Below are 23953 nucleotides of genomic sequence, written 5' to 3' on the forward strand. Positions count from 1 at the left end.
AATGCCATTCCACAGTGAGCAAGCCAACAGCCAGCTGGGCACCCCAGGATTGTCTTACATTTCAATTTCACTTTTCTTAGCTCTATTTTAAGTGGGCACTTTCAGGAACACAGAATATCAGAGACAACCCTAAATTTATTTAACAGATGACTTTTTTTGTTTTGTTTTGGAGACAGGGTTTCTCTGTGTAGCCTTGGCTGTCCTGGACTCACTTTGTAGACCAGGCTGGCCTCGAACTTACGGAGATCTGCCTGCCTCTGCCTCCTGTGGGATTAAAGGCGTGCGCCACCACCGCCCACCTCTAAATTTATTTCAAAAGGTCAAGGGTGGCCCACTCACACAGGAGCTGTGAGTCTGGCTAACTCCCATGGACAGAACCAAGTACATTAAACTTAATGTGACCCTTATTACAGATGTGACAGTCAAAGCAAAAGGAGTCCATGTTCTTAAGAGAAAGTGGGGGTAGTACCGCAGGGGTGGAGGGATGGGCCTCTGACTGCAGGGGTAGAGGGATGGCCCCTCGGACTTCAGGTACAGATAACCTGGTTGGTGCAGGGTGGCCTAGCCTTGGGGGCAGTCCTTACCACAGGTGCTGGCATCCAGTTGCTGAGGGGGGTTATGGGGCAGGCTCTTTCCAGGCAGCCTGCAGGAATCCTTAGAGGATGCAGGCCACATGCAAGCAGGTCTTGCAGACCCTTGTTCTCCCTAGGACTACACACTGAAAGCTAACAGGGCTGCAGGGAAGCTTAGACTGGGCCAGGGTAAGAAAAAACACGGAGAAACCATGAAATCACGAAAATACATTTCTTAAAAAGACTTTCAGGTATTACACACAAAGCAAACAAGTTTACCTTAAAAATATCAAGTATCACATCCATAGCCTACTTCTAATTATAATTACATCTTCAAGCAACATTTGTCTTTGCAAATACAGCAGCAGGTGACAAACCTAGTATACTCCATTGCTTACAGTTCATAGTACAAACATGTTTGTCTCAAACACACTCCAGGCAGCTGAACTTAAAATGCATAGACTATAAAATACATCAAATTTGCCATTATTCAATAAATGAAAAAGATCACAATCTCAAGGAAAGTATTAACCAAAAACTTTTATAGCTCACATATAAAAAATAATGTCTACTTAATGACAGGTCAGTGTCTGTCAGTCAGTGTCAGCTGGGCAACTGTCTATCCAGAAGAGCAGAGGAAAACACCCTGTGACCTTGCACACTTGAATAGTGGCACTGATCAGCATTACAATCTTGAAAGACACCCTTTTGCTTTTATTGTTTTTTTGTTTTTTTTGAGACATGGTTTTCTGGTATAACCCTCTGTGTCCTAAACTCAGAGGTCGGACTGCCTCTGCTTCCCAAGTGCTGGGACCAAAGGCACGTGCCACCTTCACCCACTCACTCACTCACAGTTTATTAAGCCAGGCATATACCTTTAATCTCAGTTTTGAGGAGGCAGAGACAATAAGATTTTTATGAGTTCCTCATCTACACAAAGAGATGCAGGCTAGCCAGAGTTATATGGCAAGACCCCACCTCAAAAAAGGTAACAAAACAAAACCCAATGTCCACTTTAAAAAATGCTCAAGACAGGTCTGTCATCCTCACTGACAGCTGTTAAGCACTTATCTAGGAGGCTGCTAACTAAAGCAGGAGTTCTAGTGCACACGGCATGCTCAGTCCTCAGATGAGTTCTGGAGCTAGACACCTACATAGAGTCTGAATCACCATTGCCCATTGTTTCAGTTGGCAGTCCTGAAAATAGTGTCTGCTTTGAATGACACTTGTTTCCCTCAAAGCAGCCGGCGCTCTCTTGCAGCTGGTTCAATCAGGCATCATACAGATTTGAAGGCTCATGCTAAAACTTTAACTTCCAGAGTTTGCATTCCTGGCACTTGAGAAAGCTGATCTACGTCACTCAGGGTGAGGCATGCATGGCCACAGTTGTTGACAAGTGTAGGTGACCACTATAAAAATGAGGCAGTGTCTTACCAGAAACTGATCGCATCTAGTTTCAAAAGCTGTCTACGTGAGGACATAAGACAGCATTAGTTTGTGAGGTGAGAAAATAGTGTTGCTGGCCCCGCTAACCTCTACTGACAGTAAGATGAACAAAGGAGGTCTAGGGCCCAGAACTGAAGACTTCAACTTCACAAACACTGTTCTTGTGCACTTCTCAATTATCTTTATCGTGTTAAGAATTCTTCTCAGACCATGTCAATAAACTCTATAATTTGGACTCCTGTAAGACCAAACATTTATTGACAAATTGTCTTTTTGGTAGATCAGTCCTGGCCTAGCATGGCTTGTCCTCAAAGCAGTATTATTCTTAGGCTAAATAAAACCAGGAAAACCTTTCCAGATTCTTTTTCTCATTTGGATACCTTTTATTATTTTCACTGTAGCTTTTCTGGATTCTATCTTGAACCCAGAAACACTCTACCCTCTACCAAGCCAGAAAGCCCTTTCCAGATTTGGCTACCTTTTACATATACTTTTATTTTAGCTTTTCATGATTTTATTTTGAACCCAGAAACACTCTACCCTGAGGGCAACAAAGGAAATGTTCTGAAAATAAAAAAATAATTCTGCTGTCCATTTGACTTCTCTTGTATTAAATGACAACCCAAATACTTCAATGATCAAGGGTTTAAATGGAGGTACCTACTGCCTAGAGCACATGACATAGGCTGGATTGTTAAATTCTAACAAGACCCTCACCCCCCAAAAAACCCCACCCAACAAGAAAAACCCCAACACATTGGCTGATGAATTTGGCAACTGATAATTATTGGCTTAAGGTTATGTAGGTAGGCAGGACAGGATGGTGTACATTCCAGGGCCCAGATGCCCAGGCTGGCAGGTTGGGTTCCAGGTCCAAGGAGTCCCCAGGAGAAATCACAAATCTTTTTGGAAGTCTGGAAGCAGCTGTTCCTCAAGGAATCCTAATGGGACGGCATCAATGGAAGAACCCCAAAACACATCCCAGAGGACAAACCCTCCAGAGGGCAAAGGAGCTCATCTGCCTATAAAACTGAGGCCTCTTTTTGTATTTTAGCATCATAATTGTATTTTGGTTTTTCCTGCATTACTAAGCTTAATTAAAGCATTATACCACCCAGCTCTGCCTAAATAACAAAATGTTCCTTACAAAATTCCATTAAGCTCTGAAGATGGGAGTCTTGCTTTGAGAGAACTAAGTGCAAACACACCTAGACCAAGTGTTAAGACTAATACAGAAGGTGTCTTTGATGACGAATCAATGCCTGAACCCACCTGGAAGATCAACTTTATTTTTGGGTCACCAGTCACTGCCACCACACACCTGTCCACCCAAACAAGCCTTAAGACAATGCCTTTGCTCTGTGAAGCTGAAGACTCTAGAGCTGGACACATCTCATGCCCAGAGCAGAAGGGTGAGAAGTGGACCACACTGAATTGCCCGAGTCCACGGATGATACAGTGGACCGCCAGGAGCCAAGGCTGGGGTCGCGGCCTGCCCACAGCAAGGGCTGAACCTATGGGTACAAATCCAGGATCTCCTTTAAGTCGGGGGTGGGGACTCATCACAGGTGCCTTGAAGCGTCCTCTTTACATTTTGGGAATGCAACAACTCTGCAATCACATACTGTCTGCCGGAGCCACCCGTCAGGCTCTGCGTCCTACACCTGGTCTACTGAGGGGTCTGACCCATGACTTGTCAACCAGAGAGCTTTCTCCTCCAGTTGTCCTGTGCACTGAAGCCAAGGAACATCTATTACACGTGTGTGACTCTGCAACAGCTCAAAGAGGTTGAGGTTGCCACCATGGGAATGTCCTTTGGAAGTCAGAGCACTTTTTTCCACTTAAAATAATATACTAATAAAAATAAACCATCTTTCTTAAGGAAAAAAATAATTTAAGAATTCCAAATTAGACAGTCAAAAAGAAATATGACATCACTGTGTGGGCCCTGCTGTCACCTAGTGAGAGGAGAGCTCCTACCTCCACCTGCTGCTTAGCTGGCGGGTTGGGTACAAGGACCTGCAACAGTGACTGCCCAGAGGCAGCTGCCTTACTCTCGCCCCTGCCCTCCCCATTCTCTTACTTCTTCCTAAGGCTGGACGCAGAGCATGCGCAGTCTAACCACAGCAAACCTTAACACTTTAAGTGCATTTGGTGCCAACATTTTTCTAGAGCTGTTAGAGCAAAAAACTTGTCCTTAGGTAACAATGCAATTTTGATAGAAAAATTAAGTTATTTTGGGAGAACTGAATATAATGGTTGAATTAAACCTAGTAACAACACACACACAAATACAATTATGTAGCTAAACGTAACAAGAGGCCTTGGTGTGTGTAGGTAGAAAGCTCAAAATGTTGGGGAGTCATGTTTCAAGTAAGTGATTGTTTTTAGTTATATGGGAGTGGTAGTGGAAGATGATTATAAAAAAATACTTGAATTACTTTTCTAAATAAGTTGCGGATTCTAATTACAATAATCCATGTTACTTTAGAATTTGAGGGTATAGCTACGCTTTAAACATATTATCAAAGTCATCCAATACATATAGCTACATTAACCACACTTGAATGATTTGCTTCTACATTTTATCTGATTGTACCCACATGACGTTCTACATAGCCAAACACATGAAACAGGACTCAGAAGTGCAAAAGTTGTTCTCTTACGAATGCCCTCAACCAACAGGGAAACCAGTCATTGTTCTATACGCCTGCATGTGCATTCGCATGTACTTCTAAAGCAGTGTGCCGTCTCTTCATCCACTGCCAGCTTAATGGTAAGACTGCAACAGAAAAAAGAAAAGGAGGGGAGTCAATATTTATAATTATGGACACCACAACCAACACTGTCTAAAAATAGAGTAATATTCTGAGTGCCTGTAAGAAAACTCAAACAAACCAAGACAGGAATCTTGCAACCTGTTTCTTCAAAAACCCTGGATCGTTCTTGGTCCTCCCAGATGTAACAGACAGGAGTTTACTTTAGGTTGTTCATTCCAACTGGCTGTTATTTGCTTCTATGGAAAACATGCTTTTGCTGCCTTCAGCTTGCTTCAGCACATGTGTGGGCAGCATATTTCAGAAAAGGGAAGTGCACAACTGTTTTTGTTGTTGTTGTTTTTCAAGACAGGGCTTCTCTGTGTGACCCTGGCTGTCCTCAAACTCAGAGAGATCCACCTGCCTCTGCCTCTCGAGTGCTGGGATTAAAGCCGTGCAGCACCACCACCCGCAGCTTGGCATACAAGTATTAAACCATAACTATTAGATTGCATGAGAGCATCGTTGATTTCTAGGAGCTTTTAGGTGAAGGACATGAGAACCTTTTAAGTGCTCGCATCTCCTATGGACTTACTGCTCCATGTCACCAGCATCTTCTTTGCTGGGGCAATAATGCATATGGCTGCCATGACTTTCATTTAACTGCTAGACGGCTCGAAGCCCTTCCCGGTTCCTCAATGGCAAATGTGGCTTACAGACCAAGCCCATGAAAGTGCAGCAACTACAACTTTAGAGGTGATCCTGGAAAGGTCTCCTATGCTGACAACTTTAGGGGTGATCCTGGAAAGGTCTCCTATGCTGACAACTTGAGGGGTGATCCTGGAAAGGTCTTCTATGCTGACAACTTTAGGGGTGATCCTGGAAAGGTCTCCTATGCTGATGGGGCCAAAAGAGCATCAGCTGCATAATATTCTTTCTGCGGCCCTCGCACCTCAGGGGCTGCTTGGATGAAACTGACAAAGGATTTGACTATGGGTTTAGTTTTATAGAACCCACATGAGGTCCCTCTGAGCCATATGCTTCTAATATTACTATATTTACCATGTGTTTTCTTATAGGATACTCATGCACTTATTAACATCTCAAACCAAAACAACTCTGGACATCTTGTGTTTTAAAAAAAAAAAAGAAAGAAAGAAGGGAAGATCACAGAACACGGTGCAACAATGGAGCCCACGAGATTTCTGAGTGCTTGTGAGGAAACCGCAAGAAAGCAAGACAAGCATTTCGTGAGCCTAATTTGTTCAAAAACATAAAATTGGCTACACAATGTATGGACCGAACAAATTAGCAGACAAATGAAATGGAACATTATAACAATGATTATTTTTAGTTTATAAGTATAAAGTGCTTATTAGACTCTATATTCTCTAACGTATTAATGATCTTTGAAACTTTTTGTATTAAGCTCAGTGCCTGTATTATAAATAAAAACCAGAATTAAAAGAAAAAACAAAACAAAAAGCCCACAAAATTGTTCTTGGGTATGCGGCTACGCCCTTTCAGGCCTAGCAACAGGAGCAAGTCTCCTTCAGCTGCGGTTAACCGCCACTGCCATAGAGAGCCATGCTTTTGGCCTAGGGGCTCACACATGTGGCTTCTGCCATGGGCAGACGGTCTGCTACGTGCAGCAGTGACAAGTAACAATCTGCAGGAGGCAAGGAAGCCCAGTTCAACATGACTCGGTAGCTGGTGATGGTTCAAACATTGGAAATCCAACCCTAAATAGTTTATTTCAGGCATATTTGAGCACAACACAATTCGGTGAAGAATTTCCAGGAGATAACTAATTCGATCCTGTGTGCACAATGACGGTTAAGACAGGACTACATAGAACATTTGTAAGAAGTACAAATGACACCTTCCATAAAGATGGGTTCCACACATTGACAAGTTCGCCCTAAGTGTCTGGGGAGGATGCAGTGTGGTCTTGGCCACAGACAGCACAGAGGTCACCAGATTATTGACCACATCTGCCCCAGCCTCTGGGCACAACACAGGGCATGCATCTCCTCCTCCTCAGAAGAGACAAGCCTGTGTGTTTAACATTCCTGATTCCACTAATGCTAATCTGTGAGCACAAGAACCTCCACAGCTCCCACACATAATTAGGATGTACAGTTACTCTTTGAGGAGGTCTAAAATAATCTTAGTGTATAATAAATGCAAACATCGAGTATTGTGGCACATTTTGCAAGAAAAAAATTTTTGAGGGAAAAAAATTACACACACACACACACACACACACACACACACAAATTGCACTAATATAATTCAGAGGACACTTCACTAAGAATCTCCCCACAGCTGAGCTACTTAATTTCTCTACATGGAGATCTGCTTAGTTACTGGTGGGCTAGCAGGTAGACTGCTTTACAAGAATAGTGACATAGTACCAGGCTTGAGACGGGCAATGTCTGTCATCTACTCACTGCCTCATGCTCTTTCCAACACCCAGACAAGCTTTTTCTCAAGCTGCACTTTAGTGTGACACTAAGAATTTAAAACTGCCCCCAGAACACAGTCCTGACACGCCTCTTCTAGCCACCTAGGTCAGGGTGCTGAGGAGCATGCTGCTGCTGATAGTGCAATGTCCTAAGGAGCTGAGAATCTTCCCTTTCTCTTTTTAGCAGCAGGAACTCCTCTGCTTTGAAATGCTGCCTCTAAGCCAGGCGTGGTGGCACACGCCTTTATTCCCAGCACTCGGGAAGCAGAGGCAGGCAGATTGCTGTGAGTTCAAGGCCAGCCTGGTCTACAAAGGGAGTCCAAGATAGCCAAGGATACACAGAGAAACCCTGTCTCAAAACAACAACAAAAAACAAACAAAAAGAAAGAAAGGCTGCACCTAGCCATGAAGACCTCACACTTCCTGCGTATAGACTCAGCAGCTCTAACCCCCCACCAGCGGAGCCAATGTGACCCTGACTACATGGGCAGAACAAGCTCAGCACTTACATGAGGGCCACCAGGCATTGGTGGGATACCAGAAGGTCCTGAAGGCACTTGGTAAGGATTATTCAGAGCAGGATGGGGTCCTGGCGTGGGATAAGGTCCTGCAGGGCCAGGATATGGTGCTGGTGGTCCCCAGGCTCCCGGTGGCACAGTGCCCCACGGCACAGGTGGTGCTCCAGATACTGGAGGAGGAACAGTGGGGTATGGCCCTGGAGATCGATATGGCATATTAGGGTGCTGCCCCCCAATTCCTGGTGGCCAAGGTCCAGAGGACATGGATCCCCATGGACCTAAAGTACCAGCTGCAGCTGGATCTGTGGGTGCAGCATATGGCCTAGGTAGCTCTGGAATTGGCATATTTGGTGTAGCATACGGCCCTGTGGGGCCAGGGCCTGGCACGGCAGGGGCTGGGTAAGGGCCACTAGGCGGGACACACGATGGTCCAGAAGGGGGAAAGGGTGCCGGGGGCCCTGGTGGTGGCCCGGCCGGACGCATGGAGGGGTACATTCCTGTCGATGCTGCTCCGAAAGGCACTGTGGCGGGCGCTGCACTACTTGGTGGGAGTCCAGGTGGCATTGCAGGTGGAGCACTTGGGTTACTCCAAGGGCTGGAGCCTGGCCAGCCCTGGGGAGCCTGGCCAGGTTTTGTATTGCTCACAGACGTTTTGGCAGAGGACTGTTCAGGTAGCGCATCTGCCAACTGTAATACAAAATAGGCATGTCTTACCCAGGGCAAGTCAAAGCAGACAGGTAACAACCCCATACAGACCACACACAACACCTGGGGCTACAAGCTTTAGTGGTGCCTTCAAGGACTCACCTACTCATGTGAGAAGCTCTCCTTACAGAACATTACCGCTACAGTGCAACTTCTCTAAAGTTCACCTGCTTTAAATACAGCTAGTTCTACTATGCTTCGTTCTGAGCTGTGAAGTGAATGCAGTGTCATAAACAGGATTGGGCCTATACATGCAACTCTCTGCCTTTTTTAGTTTCAAAAACAGTTTCACGGTTAAGTTCAGTATTAAATGAGGCAATTTACGTAAATATAGTTTAAAATAAAATACATTCTTTTTGTATTTTCTCATGTAGCACAGGCTGACCTTTAACTTTATGTGTATGGGTAAGCATATGCGTGTGCGCACACGCGTGTACTGTGTGTGTACCATATGCATGCCTGGTGCCGTAGATCCCCTGGAACTGGAGTCACAGACAGTTGTGAGCTGCCATGTGGGTGCTGGGAATTGAAACCGGGTTCTTTAAAGGAGCAGCGAGTGCTCCTAACAGCTGAGCCAACTCTTCAGCCCAACCCTACTTTAAAAAAAAACTTATTTTACATCTGTGTACATGCTGGTTGGTTGGTTTTGTCCTCTGAGAAGAGTGAACGTCAACTGAGGTAATGCTTCTGTCAGACTGGCCTGCAAGCAAGCTTGATTAATGTCCACTGTTGGAGGGACCACACCTGGGAAGGTGGCCCTGGGAGACGTGACAAAGGAAGCTGAGTGTGACCCAGATACAAGCCAGGGCTCCTCCACGGCTCAGGTTCTTGTCCCCGCATCCAGGTCCTGCCTTAAGGTCCTGCCTGGCTTCCCTTTACGATGGATGACAAGCTGTAGGATGAAACCAGCCTTTTTCTTCCTAAGTTGCTTTTGATCACGCTCTTCATCACAGAAAGCAAACCAGAATAGCATGCCCTCATGTGTTCATACATGTCACATGCATGCCTGCTGCAGAGGCCAAAGTGTGTTGGCTCTCTTGGAACTGGAGATGTGGGTGGTTGCCAGCCTCCTGCTGTGTACTGGGACCCAAGCTCAGACCCCCTGCGGAGCGCTAAGCACTCTTACCCACTGCACCACCCACCTCCCCAGCCCAAGCCCTGACCTTGGAATCCTCCTGCCTCCACTTTGAAAGCACTGAGATTACAGGCATGCTCCATTATGTTGGGATTTTAATATCACTGGCAGACCAAAGAGAAAAATGGCAAAAACTGTCAGTGAAGACTTGATAACCACACCTAGACACTTCACAGCCGAGGACGTGCACCTATGTAGGCACATGCATGCAGATAGGCAAACCATCCACCAAGGTCCACGTTAGGGCTGGAGAGCTGGCTCAAAGTCTGGCTATTCCTCCAGCTCAACCAGCTGCAACTCCAGCTCCAGGGGAACCAGCACCCTCCTCTCCCTCCAGGGCACCTGCACGCACATCACACACACACACACACACACACACACACAAATCTTCGCGCAACTCCCCCCCCCAGGACCGTGTTTTCCTTAAAAGAAAGCAAACAAAAACTTAGCAAGGTTTAACTTACCGAAAATTCATCTGACATTTTCCTAAAAAAGAAAGAAAATATCAAAATTAGTATTAATATTTTTAAAATATATTTTAGATGTATGTGTCTGTGTACTTCTTTTGTTTTGTTTTGTTTTTTCAAGACAGGGTCTCTCTGTGTAGCTTTGGCTGTCCTGGACTCACTTTGTAGACCAGGCCGGCCTTGAACTCACAGCGATCCACCTGCCTCTGTCTCCCAAGTGCTGGGACTACTGCCTGGCTGTGTGTGTACATTTTACTTACATAGAATCTTTCTCACCTCACCCCTCTTTTTTCCATTTTTTTGAGACATGGCTTCTATGTAGACCAGGCTACAAAGATTTGCCTGCCTCTGCCTCTCGAGTGCTGGGATTATGTTTTCTTTTATATAGGAAATTTTTTCTACTAAAATTAAGATAACCAACCAACTCAATTCTTGCCCTGATTGCACATTACCTCCCAGTGGGCCCTGACTGCCCAGGCTAATCTCACCAGGAGATTCTTGTAGAAACTCCTTTAACCCTCCAAGTGGCATAGCTCCCAGCTCAGCCTGACCCACAATTTACTTTACATTCTGGGTTTTTTTTTTTCCTTTTCTTCCTTTTTGTCAGCAGGGTGGAGTGTATTTTATTGTACAACTCCCAGGCCACAGTCCATTCCCAAGGGAAATCAGGCAGGGACCCCGTGTTATGAACTGAAGCAGAGCCCATGGTAAGTGCTGTTTCCTGGTTTGCTCAGCTCTCTCTCCCCTCCCCTCCCCTCCTTCAAGCCCTCCCATATATACACCCCTTCTTGCTTTCTCAAATTCATGGCCTCTTTTTAAAGTCAATTGTTGTTACATATATGTATTTACACATATATATTCCTAAATACAATCTGCTCAGTTTGTACAATGCTCCTTGTTTCTCTGATGTCTGTGGCAGCACAGGCTCAACAACAAACACACACTCATCTCTGTCCAAGTCTATGTATGCACAATCAGGAAAAAGATCGAAATGTGGAATAGTCACACATGCAAGTTTACCCAAGATCCATCTGGTACAACCATGCAAAATTATGCTGTGACCTTTAAACTCTTAGCTCTGGATATTTTTAAAACTTTGTAAACTGCTTTCTTCTATTTTGTTAGGTTTTTGAAGACAGGGTTTCTCTGTGAAGCCCTGGCCGTCTGAGACTCGCTTTGTAGATCAGGCTGGCCTTGAACTCAGAGATCCACCTGCCTCTGCCTCCTTTGGGTGCTGGGATTAAAGAGGTGTGCCACCACTCCTGGCTGTAAACTGCTTTAAATCATGAGAGATTAACAATCTTTTAAGCTCAGGGCCCCAATTATATTCTTTTCCTGTGACTATCTGCCATCGCTAGATGACCAACCACTATCAGCTACGGTACCAGAGATGGGATCTCGGGCCCTGTACGTGCCAAGCAAGTGCCCTGGCCAATCTTTTTGCTTTTTCTGATAGGACCTTGTGTATACCAGGGTATCCTTGAACTTGATGAGCTGCAGATGATGACCTTGAATTTCTGATTCTCCAGCTGGGCTGCCTGGTTTACGTGGTGCTCCATCCCTTACCATTTTTCAGTTGAAATATAATCAACATAGTACAAAGACAAGTGCCACTTTAAGCTTTGGCCACTCCAAAAATGGCCCGACTCGTTGTCACTGGTCACTGATTTAAATGGTACTAAAAAACGTTTTGTAACTTATTAATCTGTCTCTACTTGTGATGTTTCCATTTTGTGATAAACAAAGACAAATACTTCAAGAGTATGTTTGTTGCCGGGTGGTGGTGCACGCCTTTAATTCCAGCACTCAGGAGGCAGAGGCAGGTGGATCTCTGTGAGTTTAAGGCCAGCCTGAGAGAGAGAGAGAGAGAGAGAGAGAGAGAGAGAGAGAGAGAGAGAGAGAGAGAGAGATATCGAGAGAGAGAGAAATGAATGCGTGTGTGTGTCCAGGAAAAGCCAAGGCTACACAGAGAAACCCTATCCAAAAAAACAAAACAAAACAAAACAACCCCCCCCACACACAAACAAACCAAAAAATAAACAAAAAACAAACACACAACAAAACAAAACAAAACAAAAAAACCCAGAACAAGGCAATAGGTATACACTAATACTTATTTTCCTTTTTAGACAGGGTGTCATTGTTCCCAGACTGGAACTGAACTTGGGCTCAAGCAGTCATGTCCTAGCACTGTAAACAGAGCAGCTGAGACTTGCAGGCACCACCACGGCCACCTCAGTGTAGCTTCCCAGCTCCTTGTGGATGTAGAAGGCCCCCTGAAGCACACCCTCTGACGAGTTAGTCACCCTTACGACTTTTGCCAGCTAAGACATGAATGGATCATTTTATTCCCAGAGGTTTCCCGCTGATTCTAGTTTCAAATCTTCCCAACACCACCAGGTCCTTTCTCATCTGCATGAGGAGTCATATAAGCTCTATTATTCAAGGCTTTTTTTTTTTTTTTTTTTTTTTTTGGTTTTTCGAGAAGGGTTTCTCTGCGTAGCCTTGGCTGTCCTGGACTCGCTTTGTAGACCAGGCTGCCCTCGAACTCACAGTGATCCGCCTGCCTCTGCCTCCCGAGTGCTGGGATTAAAGGCGTGCGCCACCACCGCCTGGCTTATTTAAGACTTTTAAATAATGAAAGGTTCAATAGTGATGGCAGTACACAGATCTTGTTTTTAATGCTCCTGAAAATGCGTCTGATGTTTAAGCATGATTATTATTTTTAAGTTTGAGATTTGTGGAAAAAACCAAAAACACCTACTATAAAAGTTTTGCTTATTCTGTGTTGGAACCCACTCCAAGAAGCCACATGCAGCTCGCCCTCTACTCACGTGACCCTCTTAACCCTCAGAGTAAACTGTCCGAGGCTGGAACATGGTGGGCTATTGCACGAGTCTTTCACCCCCTCATCCATTCACTCTTCTTTCATACAGAGCTCCCCAGCTACAGTTCCTTTCCCTCCTCCCCACTCACTCTCCCCTATCCTCCATTTCCCTTCAGAAAAGAGCAGGCTCTCAGTGGTGTCAACGAAACATGGCACAACAAGTTAGAGCAAGACTAGGCACGTACCTCCTATCAGGATGGACCAGGCAACGCAGGAGGGAAAGTATCCCAAAAGCAGGCAGAGTCAGAGGTAGTCTCTGTCCCATACAACAGTAAAATATCTATGCAGAGGACCCAGCTCAGACCCTTACAGGCTCCCTGACTGTCAGTTCAGAATCTGTGAGCGCCTATGAGACTTGGTTACCTGATTCCGAGGGCCATGTTCTTTTGGTGTCCTTGACCCCTCTAGCTCCTACAATCCTTCCTCCTTCTCCTCTTCCCCCTCCCTCCTCCCCCGGATTCCCCAGACTCTGGCTAGTGTTTGGCTGTAGTCCACTTCATTTATCAGCCCCATTCTTCCAGGACTCACTGCCTCTTGAGAGTGTCAAGTGGCGCCCAGAACAGGGACCTGAAGCTGGGCCGCTCACCGGAGGTGAGTGAGAATGATGCGGCAGAAACCAAGGATGGCTTTGTCTGATGCACACGCATCGTTTTTTTAAAGAAGGGAAGAGTGCAAGCATTAAAACCATAGCTATCACAAAGCTTCCAAGTATCCCTGGTTTTCAGAAGAAGAAATTTTAGGTGAAGAAGTATGAGATAGAGTTCAAAAGAATATTGAGCCAGGCGGTGGTCGAGCCAGGTGGTTAATCCCAGCACTCAGGAGACAGAGGCAGGCAGATCTTTGTGAGTTCGAGGCCAGCCTGGTCTACAGAGCGAGTTCCAGGACAGCTAGAGCTGTCACACAGAGAAACACTGTCTCAAAAAATGAAAATGAAGGGGGGGGGGGGAGAGGAAAGAAAGAAAGAAAGAAAAGGAGGAGGAGAGATGGATCAGAGGTTAAGAGCATTGGCTGTTCTTCCAAAGGTCCTGAGTTCAACTCCTAGCAACCACATGGTTCCTCACAACCATCTATGAGGTCTGGTGCCTTCTTTTGGTGTGCAGGCATACATGCAGGCAGAACACTGTATACATAATAAATAAATCCTTTTTTTAAAAGGCATATATAAACAAGAGGAATGATCCCTGTTCGATTTTGGGTCACCTGGTCATTAATTCAGACTGTTATCAAAATGCGTAAGGAAAATAAAGAGGATATTAAGAGACGGCTAATTCCTCGAATGACTATAAACTGGATCAAACCTTAAAATTGGTAAAAGAGAAAAAAAAAACAAAAAACAAACAAACAAACAAACAAAATAAAAACAGGGTGGGCAGGAATCTGATAATCTAATCTTACATCCCTCCATTTCCTGTTACAGACTGAGGAGAGCACATGGAAATGCTACATTTACAACCCAGGCAAGCTAGGGGATAGCAAGGAGAAGGATCAATTCCTCCCCAGCCTCATGTGCTACGCTTGGCTATTTCTAAAGCAATTTCAACAAAATCAGAACATTTTACTTAAAACTGCAGAAAGAGATGGTTCTGGAAATCCCTCTCGTGTCATCTCTACAGGCAACACAAGAACGACTGCTACCTGAATCCTGACTCAAAACGGCATCTGTGTGTGACAAAGCTAAAGGCACCTGTGTGTGACAAAGCTAAAGGCATCTGTGTGTGACAAAGCTAAAGGCATCTGTGTGTGACAAAGCTAAAGGCACCTGTGTGTGACAAAGCTTACAGTCTTTCCAACATCTGTGTGTCCTGTGGATCCTGCACTGTCTTTAACTTGCTTGTTTCCCCCACTAACCTGCTTCCTACGGTGTCATAGCATGACAGGGCAAACCTTACGAATGGGTTAATTTACACCACAAGGACCACAAAATGCTAGCTGCTTGCTTATTCTCCTTGCTCAGTTACAGTATTTGATCCTTGCTACATTATATAGCCGTTACTTAATGATCACGCTTTTAAAAAGTTTTGTTTTCTGTTTTTTTGAGACAGGGTGTTCCTGTGCAGCCTTGGGTGTCCTGGAGCTCACTCTGTACACCAGGCTGGCCTCGAACTCAGAGATCTGCCTGCCTCTGTCTCCCGAGTGCTGGATTAAAGGCATGTGCCACCACACCTAGCAAACAACCAGTTTTTAAGAATATTACAGAACTCTGTGGATTTTCAAATTTTCATTTGCAGATTACTATAGAAGGAAATGAAATCATTATTCACCTGGGAAACTATGGGATTTTCTTATACAAACTGAATTTAAGATTACAAAAATTGCCCGGTCATTTCCCATTCCACCAGCAGATACTTATACCTAAGGGTATAAGAGGGATTCACGGTCCGGATACCAAATCTATTAATACTTCTTTTCCTCAGTCCAAAAGGTGGAAATGGTTGTTTTGATTAATCTATTGTGGTTAAGTGATAAACCATAAATATTGTTTCAGATTCTGTTTATGTTATAAGGTTATCGTCATCAATAGAAACCACTTTAATTTTGCTGTCACGTTGTTAAGCTTCCATTACTACAAGAACCATAACATCTGGCTAAAGTCCACACCCATTCTTTATTACTCACACTCACGCACACGCTAACCTCTCTGGTTTTATTGCAGAAGGAAATAAGCCAGCTGATGCATTAACCTGCCCTATTTTTACTTTTCCAAAAGAAAATTGGAAAGGCAATCTGTTATTGCCTATGGATCCACTAAAACATTATGGATTCTTCATCTCCTCCAGCCCCAGGCCACTGAGGGCAAGGAGACAGGGAAACTCATCAGCAGGACAGCAAACTTCCAGTTAAAGGGCAAAGGACACAGCAACCACGTCATCAGTCAAGTTATGGCCCCACCCACATACCGAGAGAGGAGCGACTTTCCTAATGACCCTGTGTTTATGACTAGACCTTGGGACTGAAGAAGGGACATTTCATTTTCCCTTGGGATTACTTCCTGTTTGCGTAGCACATCAAAACACTTGTATGCCTACTAAAGGCAGACATGGGCTTGCAGTCTACAGAACTATTAATTATGAGTTTCAAGTTATTTCGTTGGATTTTTCAGATCAATAATATATAACCAATAGTACCAGATAGTTTGGATCCCTGTTCTTAGAGGCAGAGTGTTATACACAATGCTTTCACTGTCTTAATACTATTATATTTAATATATTTTGCTAAGAGGATACTCATGCATCAAATGACATCTAGACTTAGTAACAGCATCTCAAAACAAAAGCACTCTGGACATCTTGTGTGTAAATAATCAAAAAAGGGAAGCCGTTAGAACATGGTTCAAGAATGGAGTCAATTGAGGAGAGAGCTCTGGGTGCTTGTGAGAAAACTCCAAGAAACCCAGACTTAGCCCTCAGTTTCTTCAAAAACACAGAACTGTGTTTCTATGCCCCTCCTAGAGTATCGGATAGAAGTGAGTTTACTAAAGATCATTCATTACAAGCGGCTACTGTTTTGCCTCATGAAGTTCGACCTTGATTGTACACTTTACTTGTGTGACTCCTTTGAACCCTCAAGACCATAAATTGTTTGGTGCTCTGTAAGACTTTAGTCCACCTGACTTATCAGCTCCATTCTCCCAGGCCCCGCCCTCCGGAGCGGTGACAGTACTGAGGCTGTCAGTGATGAGGCCTGAGCTAGGCTGCAGAATGGCACAGTGTCGAGATTTCTCAAAAGACACTAAAACACCAAGCTGTACTGGCGGAAGAGGAGGTGGGTGTAACTTTGAGCGGATCATAAAAGAAGCTTAGAACCAAGAGTATGTTAGTGCAGGGTGAGACAGTGCACACCTGTCAGAGCATGTTAGTGCAGGGTGAGATGGTGCACACCTGTCAGAGTATGTTAGTGCAGGGTGAGATGGTGCACACCTGTCAGAGTATGTTAGTGCAGGGTGAGAGGGTGCACACCTGTAAGAGTATGTTAGTGCAGGGTGAGATGGTGCACACCTGTCAGAGTATGTTAGTGCAGGGTGAGACAGCGCACACCTGTAAGTGTATGTTAGTGCAGGGTGAGAGGGTGCACACCTGTAAGAGTATGTTAGTGCAGGGTGAGACGGTGCACACCTGTAAGAGTATGTTAGTGCAGGGTGAGACAGCGCACACCTGTAAGTGTATGTTAGTGCAGGGTGAGAGGGTGCACACCTGTAAGAGTATGTTAGTGCAGGGTGAGACAGTGCACACCTGTAAGAGTATGTTAGTGCAGGGTGAGACGGTGCACACCTGTCAGAGTATGTTAGTGCAGGGTGAGACGGTGCACACCTGTCAGAGTATGTTAGTGCAGGGTGAGACGGTGCACACCTGTAAGAGTATGTTAGTGCAGGGTGAGACGGTGCACACCTGTAAGAGTATGTTAGTGCAGGGTGAGACGGTGCACACCTGTCAGAGTATGTTAGTGCAGGGTGAGACGGTGCACACCTGTAAGAGTATGTTAGTGCAGGGTGAGATGGTGCACACCTGTCAGAGTATGTTAGTGCAGGGTGAGACAGTGCACACCTGTCAGAGCATGTTTAGTGCAGGGTGAGATGGTGCACACCTGTCAGAGCATGTTTAGTGCAGGGTGAGACAGTGCACACCTGTAAGAGTATGTTAGTGCAGGGTGAGATGGTGCACACCTGTCAGAGCATGTTTAGTGCAGGGTGAGACGGTGTACACCTGTCAGAGCATGTTAGTGCAGGGTGAGATGGTGCACACCTGTAAGAGTATGTTAGTGCAGGGTGAGACAGTGCACACCTGTAAGAGTATGTTAGTGCAGGGTGAGACGGTGCACACCTGTCAGAGCATGTTAGTGCAGGGTGAGACGGTGCACACCTGTCAGAGCATGTTAGTGCAGGGTGAGACAGTGCACACCTGTAAGAGTATGTTAGTGCACGGTGAGACGGTGCACACCTGTCAGAGCATGTTAGTGCAGGGTGAGACAGTGCACACCTGTAAGAGTATGTTAGTGCAGGGTGAGATGGTGCACACCTGTCAGAGCATGTTTAGTGCAGGGTGAGAGGGTGCACACCTGTCAGAGCATGTTTAGTGCAGGGTGAGATGGTGCACACCTCTCAGAGCATGTTTAGTGCATGGTGAGACAGTGCACACCTGTAAGAGTATGTTAGTGCAGGGGAGATGGTGCACACCTGTCAGAGCATGTTTAGTGCAGGGTGAGACGGTGCACACCTGTCAGAGTATGTTTAGTGCAGGGTGAGATGGTGCACACCTGTAAGAGTATGTTAGTGCAGGGTGAGACAGCGCACACCTGTAAGTGTATGTTAGTGCAGGGTGAGACGGTGCACACCTGTAAGAGTATGTTAGTGCAGGGTGAGACGGTGCACACCTGTAAGAGTATGTTAGTGCAGGGTGAGACAGTGCACACCTGTAAGTGTATGTTAGTGTAGGGTGAGACGGTGCACACCTGTCAGAGTATGTTAGTGCAGGGTGAGATGGTGCACACCTGTAAGAGTATGTTAGTGCAGGGTGAGAGGGTGCACACCTGTCAGAGTATGTTAGTGCAGGGTGAGACGGTGCACACCTGTAACCGTCTGGAGGCTGTGGCATCAAGGCTGGACTGGGAACTTGAGGATAGCTTGTGCCATACAACAGGTTCAAACAACTCAAAAAGAGCCCCCCATTTTTCCTGTTTGCACAATTAAAAGCTTTTAGTTCCTAAACTTTCCATTACTATTTACAATGTCAGAGCTCACTCAAGAACAAGGTAGAGGCACATATGGATATCTAATTTCCTTGCTTCTCCAGCTTCTGTCCCTTTTTAGACTGGGTCTCATTGTTGCCAGGCTGAAAAATACTTATTTCTCTAGGAGTAAAAATAGAAAATATATAGTATTAATTTCCTTTGCCAGTCACTTGAGGAAGAAAAACGTAACACGTCAGTGGATTCTATGGTCTAAGAAAATTATCCTCATCCAAAGTTTTCTTAAGAAAGCTAAAATCCAGCCGGGCGTGGTGGTGCACGCCTTTAATCCCAGCACTCGGGAGGCAGAGGCAGGCGGATCGCTGTGAGTTCGAGGCCAGCCTGGTCTACACAGTGAGTCCAGGATGGCCAAGGCTACACAGAGAAACCCTGTCTCGAAAAACAACAAAAAAACAACAACAACAACAACAACAACAACAACAACAACAACAACAACAAAAAAAAAAAAAAAAAGAAAGCTAAAATCCATTGAGTTATTAGTGACAACTGGCAAGCAATACGGCAGAAGGCCATCAGACTGTGACAGGAGACCAAATAGTGTAAGACTACACTTGAACGTAGACACCAGTCCTTTTTGATAAAATAAGCTTCTTAATAATCAGTAAAAGCTGTGACTCCTGGATACCTCCTGGATACTGACAGCTGAAGTTCAAGAATCTAAACACACACACACACACACACACACACACACACACACACACAGACGCACACATCATTTGGATATATAAATCCAGAGAAATCAAGGAAAATCAGGACTTTTGTGGTTTTAGTGTGAGTCACTGTTATAGTGTTAATCCTGAAATTTACCAGAGAAAAACCAATCTTACCATTTTGGGCCAAATCTGAAGCAAGCTTTATTAGGTATTAAATACTGACCAAGACATGGACTCTGGACAAGACCACTCTGTGGAACTCTCAGCAAGTATCCCAGACATGTGTTGTAGGGCTTCTATGTACAAAACTCATTGGCCACCACAGTTTCCCACAGGCTTTATTATTTTCAGAGAATTACAACTCCCAAATTCCCAGTCCTCGGATGGGTGGGGCTTACAGGTTCATTTTGGTATTAATATTAGTATCTATTATATTGAAAGCAAATTCTGAATTAGAATCTATATTAGCTTTAGTACTGGTTAATTTATTATATTATATTCCATTTTACAACTGAGTAGCTAAAAAAGCATGGGGCGTTTAAAATGACCAGTGGTACCTTTTGTAATTTATTCATATTTATTTTAACCCAAGTGTGACACACTGCTGGGTTTTAGGGTAATTGGTGGCATGGCGTAGAAATACTTAAGAATGTAAGTGGTGTTAAGCTAAAGACAGGCTCAAGGCTAGGAAGAACAGACAATCTGGAAAAGCAGAAGTGGTTCAAGTTGGTTGGAATACAGCAAGAAAGCAATACGAAGTTTAGCAAAGGGTTTTGGATGAGGGTCCAAATACTTCAGCTTTATAAATGAACTTAAGAGTCAACTTCAGCTCTTCAGGTATTTAGAACGGGCCAGTAATGCTACGTGGGAACTAACCAGGATTTCACCTGACCCAGTGACGAAAACAGTGCTTGGAAAATAGCAGACAAGCAACAATAATCCCATTCTTTTCTCTTGCTATTTTTAAAATTAAAAAAAAAAAAGTGTATATAGGTCTGTTCACGTCAATGCAGGTTCCAGGGAGACTAGCCGTGCTGAATTCTGTGGGCGTTGTGAGCTGCCTCACATGAATGCTGGGAACAGAGCTCCAGGCCCCAGCAAGAACAGTGCATGCTTTTAACAGCTGAGCAGCCTCCCCACTGTCCAGCCCCATCGCCTCTTTTTCACATATAGACACATGGCACAAAGCTAACAAAGTAGACTGCTTATCTGGCCTCTGGTCAAACCCAGTTCTCTGAGTCTCATAGATGAGAGTTAATTGGTATTTTGCAGAGATTTGCTGAGGCTTATATAAATCTGTAAATAAATCTCTTAAGTCACTGCCTGGCACATAGCAAAAACTCAACAAACATTAGCTTTTACAACTGCTACAATACGACCACAAACCTTTTGTCTATTTTTGTTGGGAATAAGCTAAAGAAACTTATTCCAAATACTACCATTTCGTTTTCAGCCTCCATTTAATCACAGGAAGAAACTAAATTCAAGGTTCCAGGCTGTAGGGGAGCTGGGGAGAGCTTCTGTTGTAAGGAAAACAGTTGTCTCCAGACATCCCAAGGAAAACTCATAAGGAGTCAGTTGTCCGAGTCCAGCCATTTCAAGGACAACTTCTCCATTTTGCTGGCAGTCAAAGTAACTTAACGGTCCCAGGTCCAGAAACCAACCCTACCCTGATTGATGGAAACTCCCTTGCTCAACCCCTTATGCCAACATATGATCAGACAGTGCTACAGCCCACCCCACTCCCCTTGCTCTATGGCTTCATCCTTTAAATATGCTGCACAACATCCCTTAGGGTCCCAGCCCTGCTCCTGAGTCTGCTCTGAGGCCGCGACGGATCAGTGGCTGCTTGTTATATTGGATTTAAAAGGACCGCCCCCCCAAACATCTTCAAACCAGAACACTTAGAAATCGCAATCTCCTAAGAATGGAACAAAAGTTGTATGGTGGCAAAAGTGGCGCTGACGCTATTTGTCCATTTTATTTTCCACTCGTCGCCACCTACAGCCTGAATCCTTAACAACTGCTCTATTTTTTTTTCTTCCCTTCCCTGAAGTTTTGGGGATTGAATTTAGGGCCTCGCAGCAAGCCAGGGCAGCAATTAATCATCACTGTCCCCCAAGTCTCGGGCTGTTACTGCTCCTCTGTAATAAGTCTTAGTACATTACAAATCTGAAGATTGCTGAATTCCTAAGCATACTGGTCCCACGACTCTCAACCTCAGTTAAGAGAGTAAGTATGAATGCTGTAATTGCTTCTGCAATAAAAAAGAACGTTCCAACGTCTGCAATTGCACCAAACAGTTTCCGAAGCAAATTGGTTTTACAGAATGGCTCCTACACACCACGAAGAAGAAAACTAGCCCCACACCCATCCAAGGAGCACCACTAAACAAAGACTCTCGAAGGCGACCCCAGTAATGAGGGTCTGCCTTCAAAACAGGCCCTCAACACACCGCAGGTACGACGTGTGTGTTTCTGTAGTAGGTGGTTGGGCTCTGCTTTGAAACTTGAACATTAGGACTGGTGAAAACATTACTTTCGGTTTTCAAGGCAGGGAGGAAAATGGTTCAAGAATTCTTATCTGGGCCTAAATCCTTCAAAAAGGAGTACATTTCTCAGCCCTTGGTACATTCTGTCCTGGGCAGTCATTTAATGAATGGGTAATTACGAACAGCAAGAACCTCGCCACACAGAATCATCAGGCGCCATGCCTTCCTGTAAGGAGGATTCGGGTCTCCTCCACTGCCGTTTTTATTAGAAATTAGCGGCTGGGATACTAGTGGTGGGGCATGGGCCAAGGGGTGCCAGACACGCTGCTCTCTAGGGCTAAGCGAACAAAGAGAATCCGGGATCAACCGGAGTGAACCGGCCCGCAGCCCGGAGCGCCGGCGGGAGTGTGGGGGGAGGGTCGCCCGTTCCCGCCCTATCCCCAAGGCTGGCTTGACGTGGGCGCCACATTAGAACCCCCGGTGGCCTGGTCCCCGGAGGACCCTCCCTGCCGAAGGCTCTAGAGTCGCCAGGCCCCCGGGGGCCCCGCGTCTTCGCGCCGTCTCTTGCCAGCCCCGCGCCCCATCCTCCCGCGGGCGCCACAGCAGACTCACACGGCAGGATCCGAGTCCTACGCGCCGAGCGGGTGGCGGCCGAGAGTCCGGTGAGGACCAGCAATGGAGAACGGACTGGAAGTCTGACGGACCGAGGCGGCAGAGACGCGGCTACGCCTGGCACCGGAAGAGGAAGCGCGGAGGCCGGCCGGGCCGCCCGCTATTTCCGCCCGCCCCGCCCAGCTGCGCTGCGCCCCCAGCAGGCGGCCCGCGAGACTGCAGGTAGAGCCGCGTGGGAAAGCTCCGCTGAAGCGCAAAAGACCCTTAAAAAACCAAACCAAACCAAACCAAAAAACCCCACGAAAACCCTTCGGTTTAGCTGGGCGTGGCGGCGCACGCCTTTAATCCCAGCACTTGGGAGGCAGAGGCAGGCGGATTGAATGTCAGTTCGAGGCCAGCCTGGTCTACAACGTGAGTCCAGGACAGCCAGGGCTACACAAGGAAACCCTTTGGCCGGTGGTGCTCAAGGCAATGCAGTGGCTACAAGCGGGTTTTGGATTCCTACGTTCGGTTGTTTCGCAGCCAGGCTCTAAACTGGCTGTCCATAAACGTGTTATGAGTGAAAACTTCTGAAAGCGATCTGTGGCTGCAGAGACTGAGTGGCTAATCAGTACTGCGGAAAAATTGGAATGTTGCAGGGCCAGAGGCTAATTACCTTACGAACATGGAATTTGAGGTAACCTAAATCTGTGTTCTGGGGCCATGGCACTCAAACTGGCTCCAGAATAAGTGATCTCTTATTCCCTCTAAATCTTAAATTGAGAACAGTGGTTCTTAACCTGTGGGTCACGATCCCTTTGAGAATAGAACGACCCTTTTACAGAGGTCACGTATCAGATATTCACATTACGATCATAACACCAGCAAAAATATACTTATGAAGCAGAAACAAAAATAATGTTGTGGTTGGAGGTCCCTACAACATGAAGAACTGATTAAAGAGTCTCAGCGTTAGGTTCAGCCTGGACCCTCCCCGATGTCGCTGGCTGCTTTCTACCTTGTATCTGCCTATAAAACCTCTCTCCTCAGCAAGACCTACAAGTGGTCACGTCCTCACTCTCATTCAAAGGTAGGGATGCTTTTAAAAACAGAGACACTGGCCGGAAACGTGGCTCAGCAGGTTAAAGTGCTCAGCTGGACAAGTTTGGCAATCTGAGTTTGACCCTTGGAACGAAGGCAAAGGTAGAGAGATAAGTAACAAACTGTCCTTTGGCCCCCACACCTGCCACTTGAACCTCCCTCCCCGCCCCCCTTCGCAGCCCTTAATAATAATAAAGACCCGAAAAACAAAACTACATGACTGGGGCCAAGGTTTTGGATTAGCAGGTAAAGGTGCTTGCTTGCCAAAAAAAAAAAAAAAAAATCCTGACCATCTGAATTGCACCACTTAAACCCATGTGAGAACCCAGACGCTGTGGCCAGCAGCTACACCTCCAGCTCGCCCACTGCTGGAGTCCGAGGCTTCTGCCTCAAAATCAAGCCACAGGAGACCAGCCCTCACA

The 23953-nt window shown here is 45.7% G+C and overlaps 1 protein-coding gene across 1 annotated transcript; it reads right to left on the reverse strand.

Annotated features, from left to right (window-relative positions):
* Window positions 1-790: 790 nt before the first annotated feature.
* Window positions 791-22605, reverse strand: MAPK1IP1L (mitogen-activated protein kinase 1 interacting protein 1 like). The gene is made up of 4 exons (XM_084796635.1): window positions 22452-22605; window positions 10064-10085; window positions 7751-8446; window positions 791-4800 (listed from the first exon to the last, which is right to left on the reverse strand). The coding sequence occupies exons 2-4, from the start codon at window positions 10079-10081 to the stop codon at window positions 4789-4791; spliced, it is 726 nt and encodes a 241-aa protein (XP_084652761.1). The 5' UTR covers window positions 10082-10085; window positions 22452-22605; the 3' UTR covers window positions 791-4788.
* Between the last annotated feature and the right edge of the window lie 1348 nt (window positions 22606-23953).

The sequence above is a fragment of the Acomys minous genome (genome assembly GCF_964271855.1).
Source record: "Acomys minous genome assembly, chromosome: 9".
Lineage (NCBI taxonomy): Eukaryota > Metazoa > Chordata > Mammalia > Rodentia > Muridae > Acomys > Acomys minous.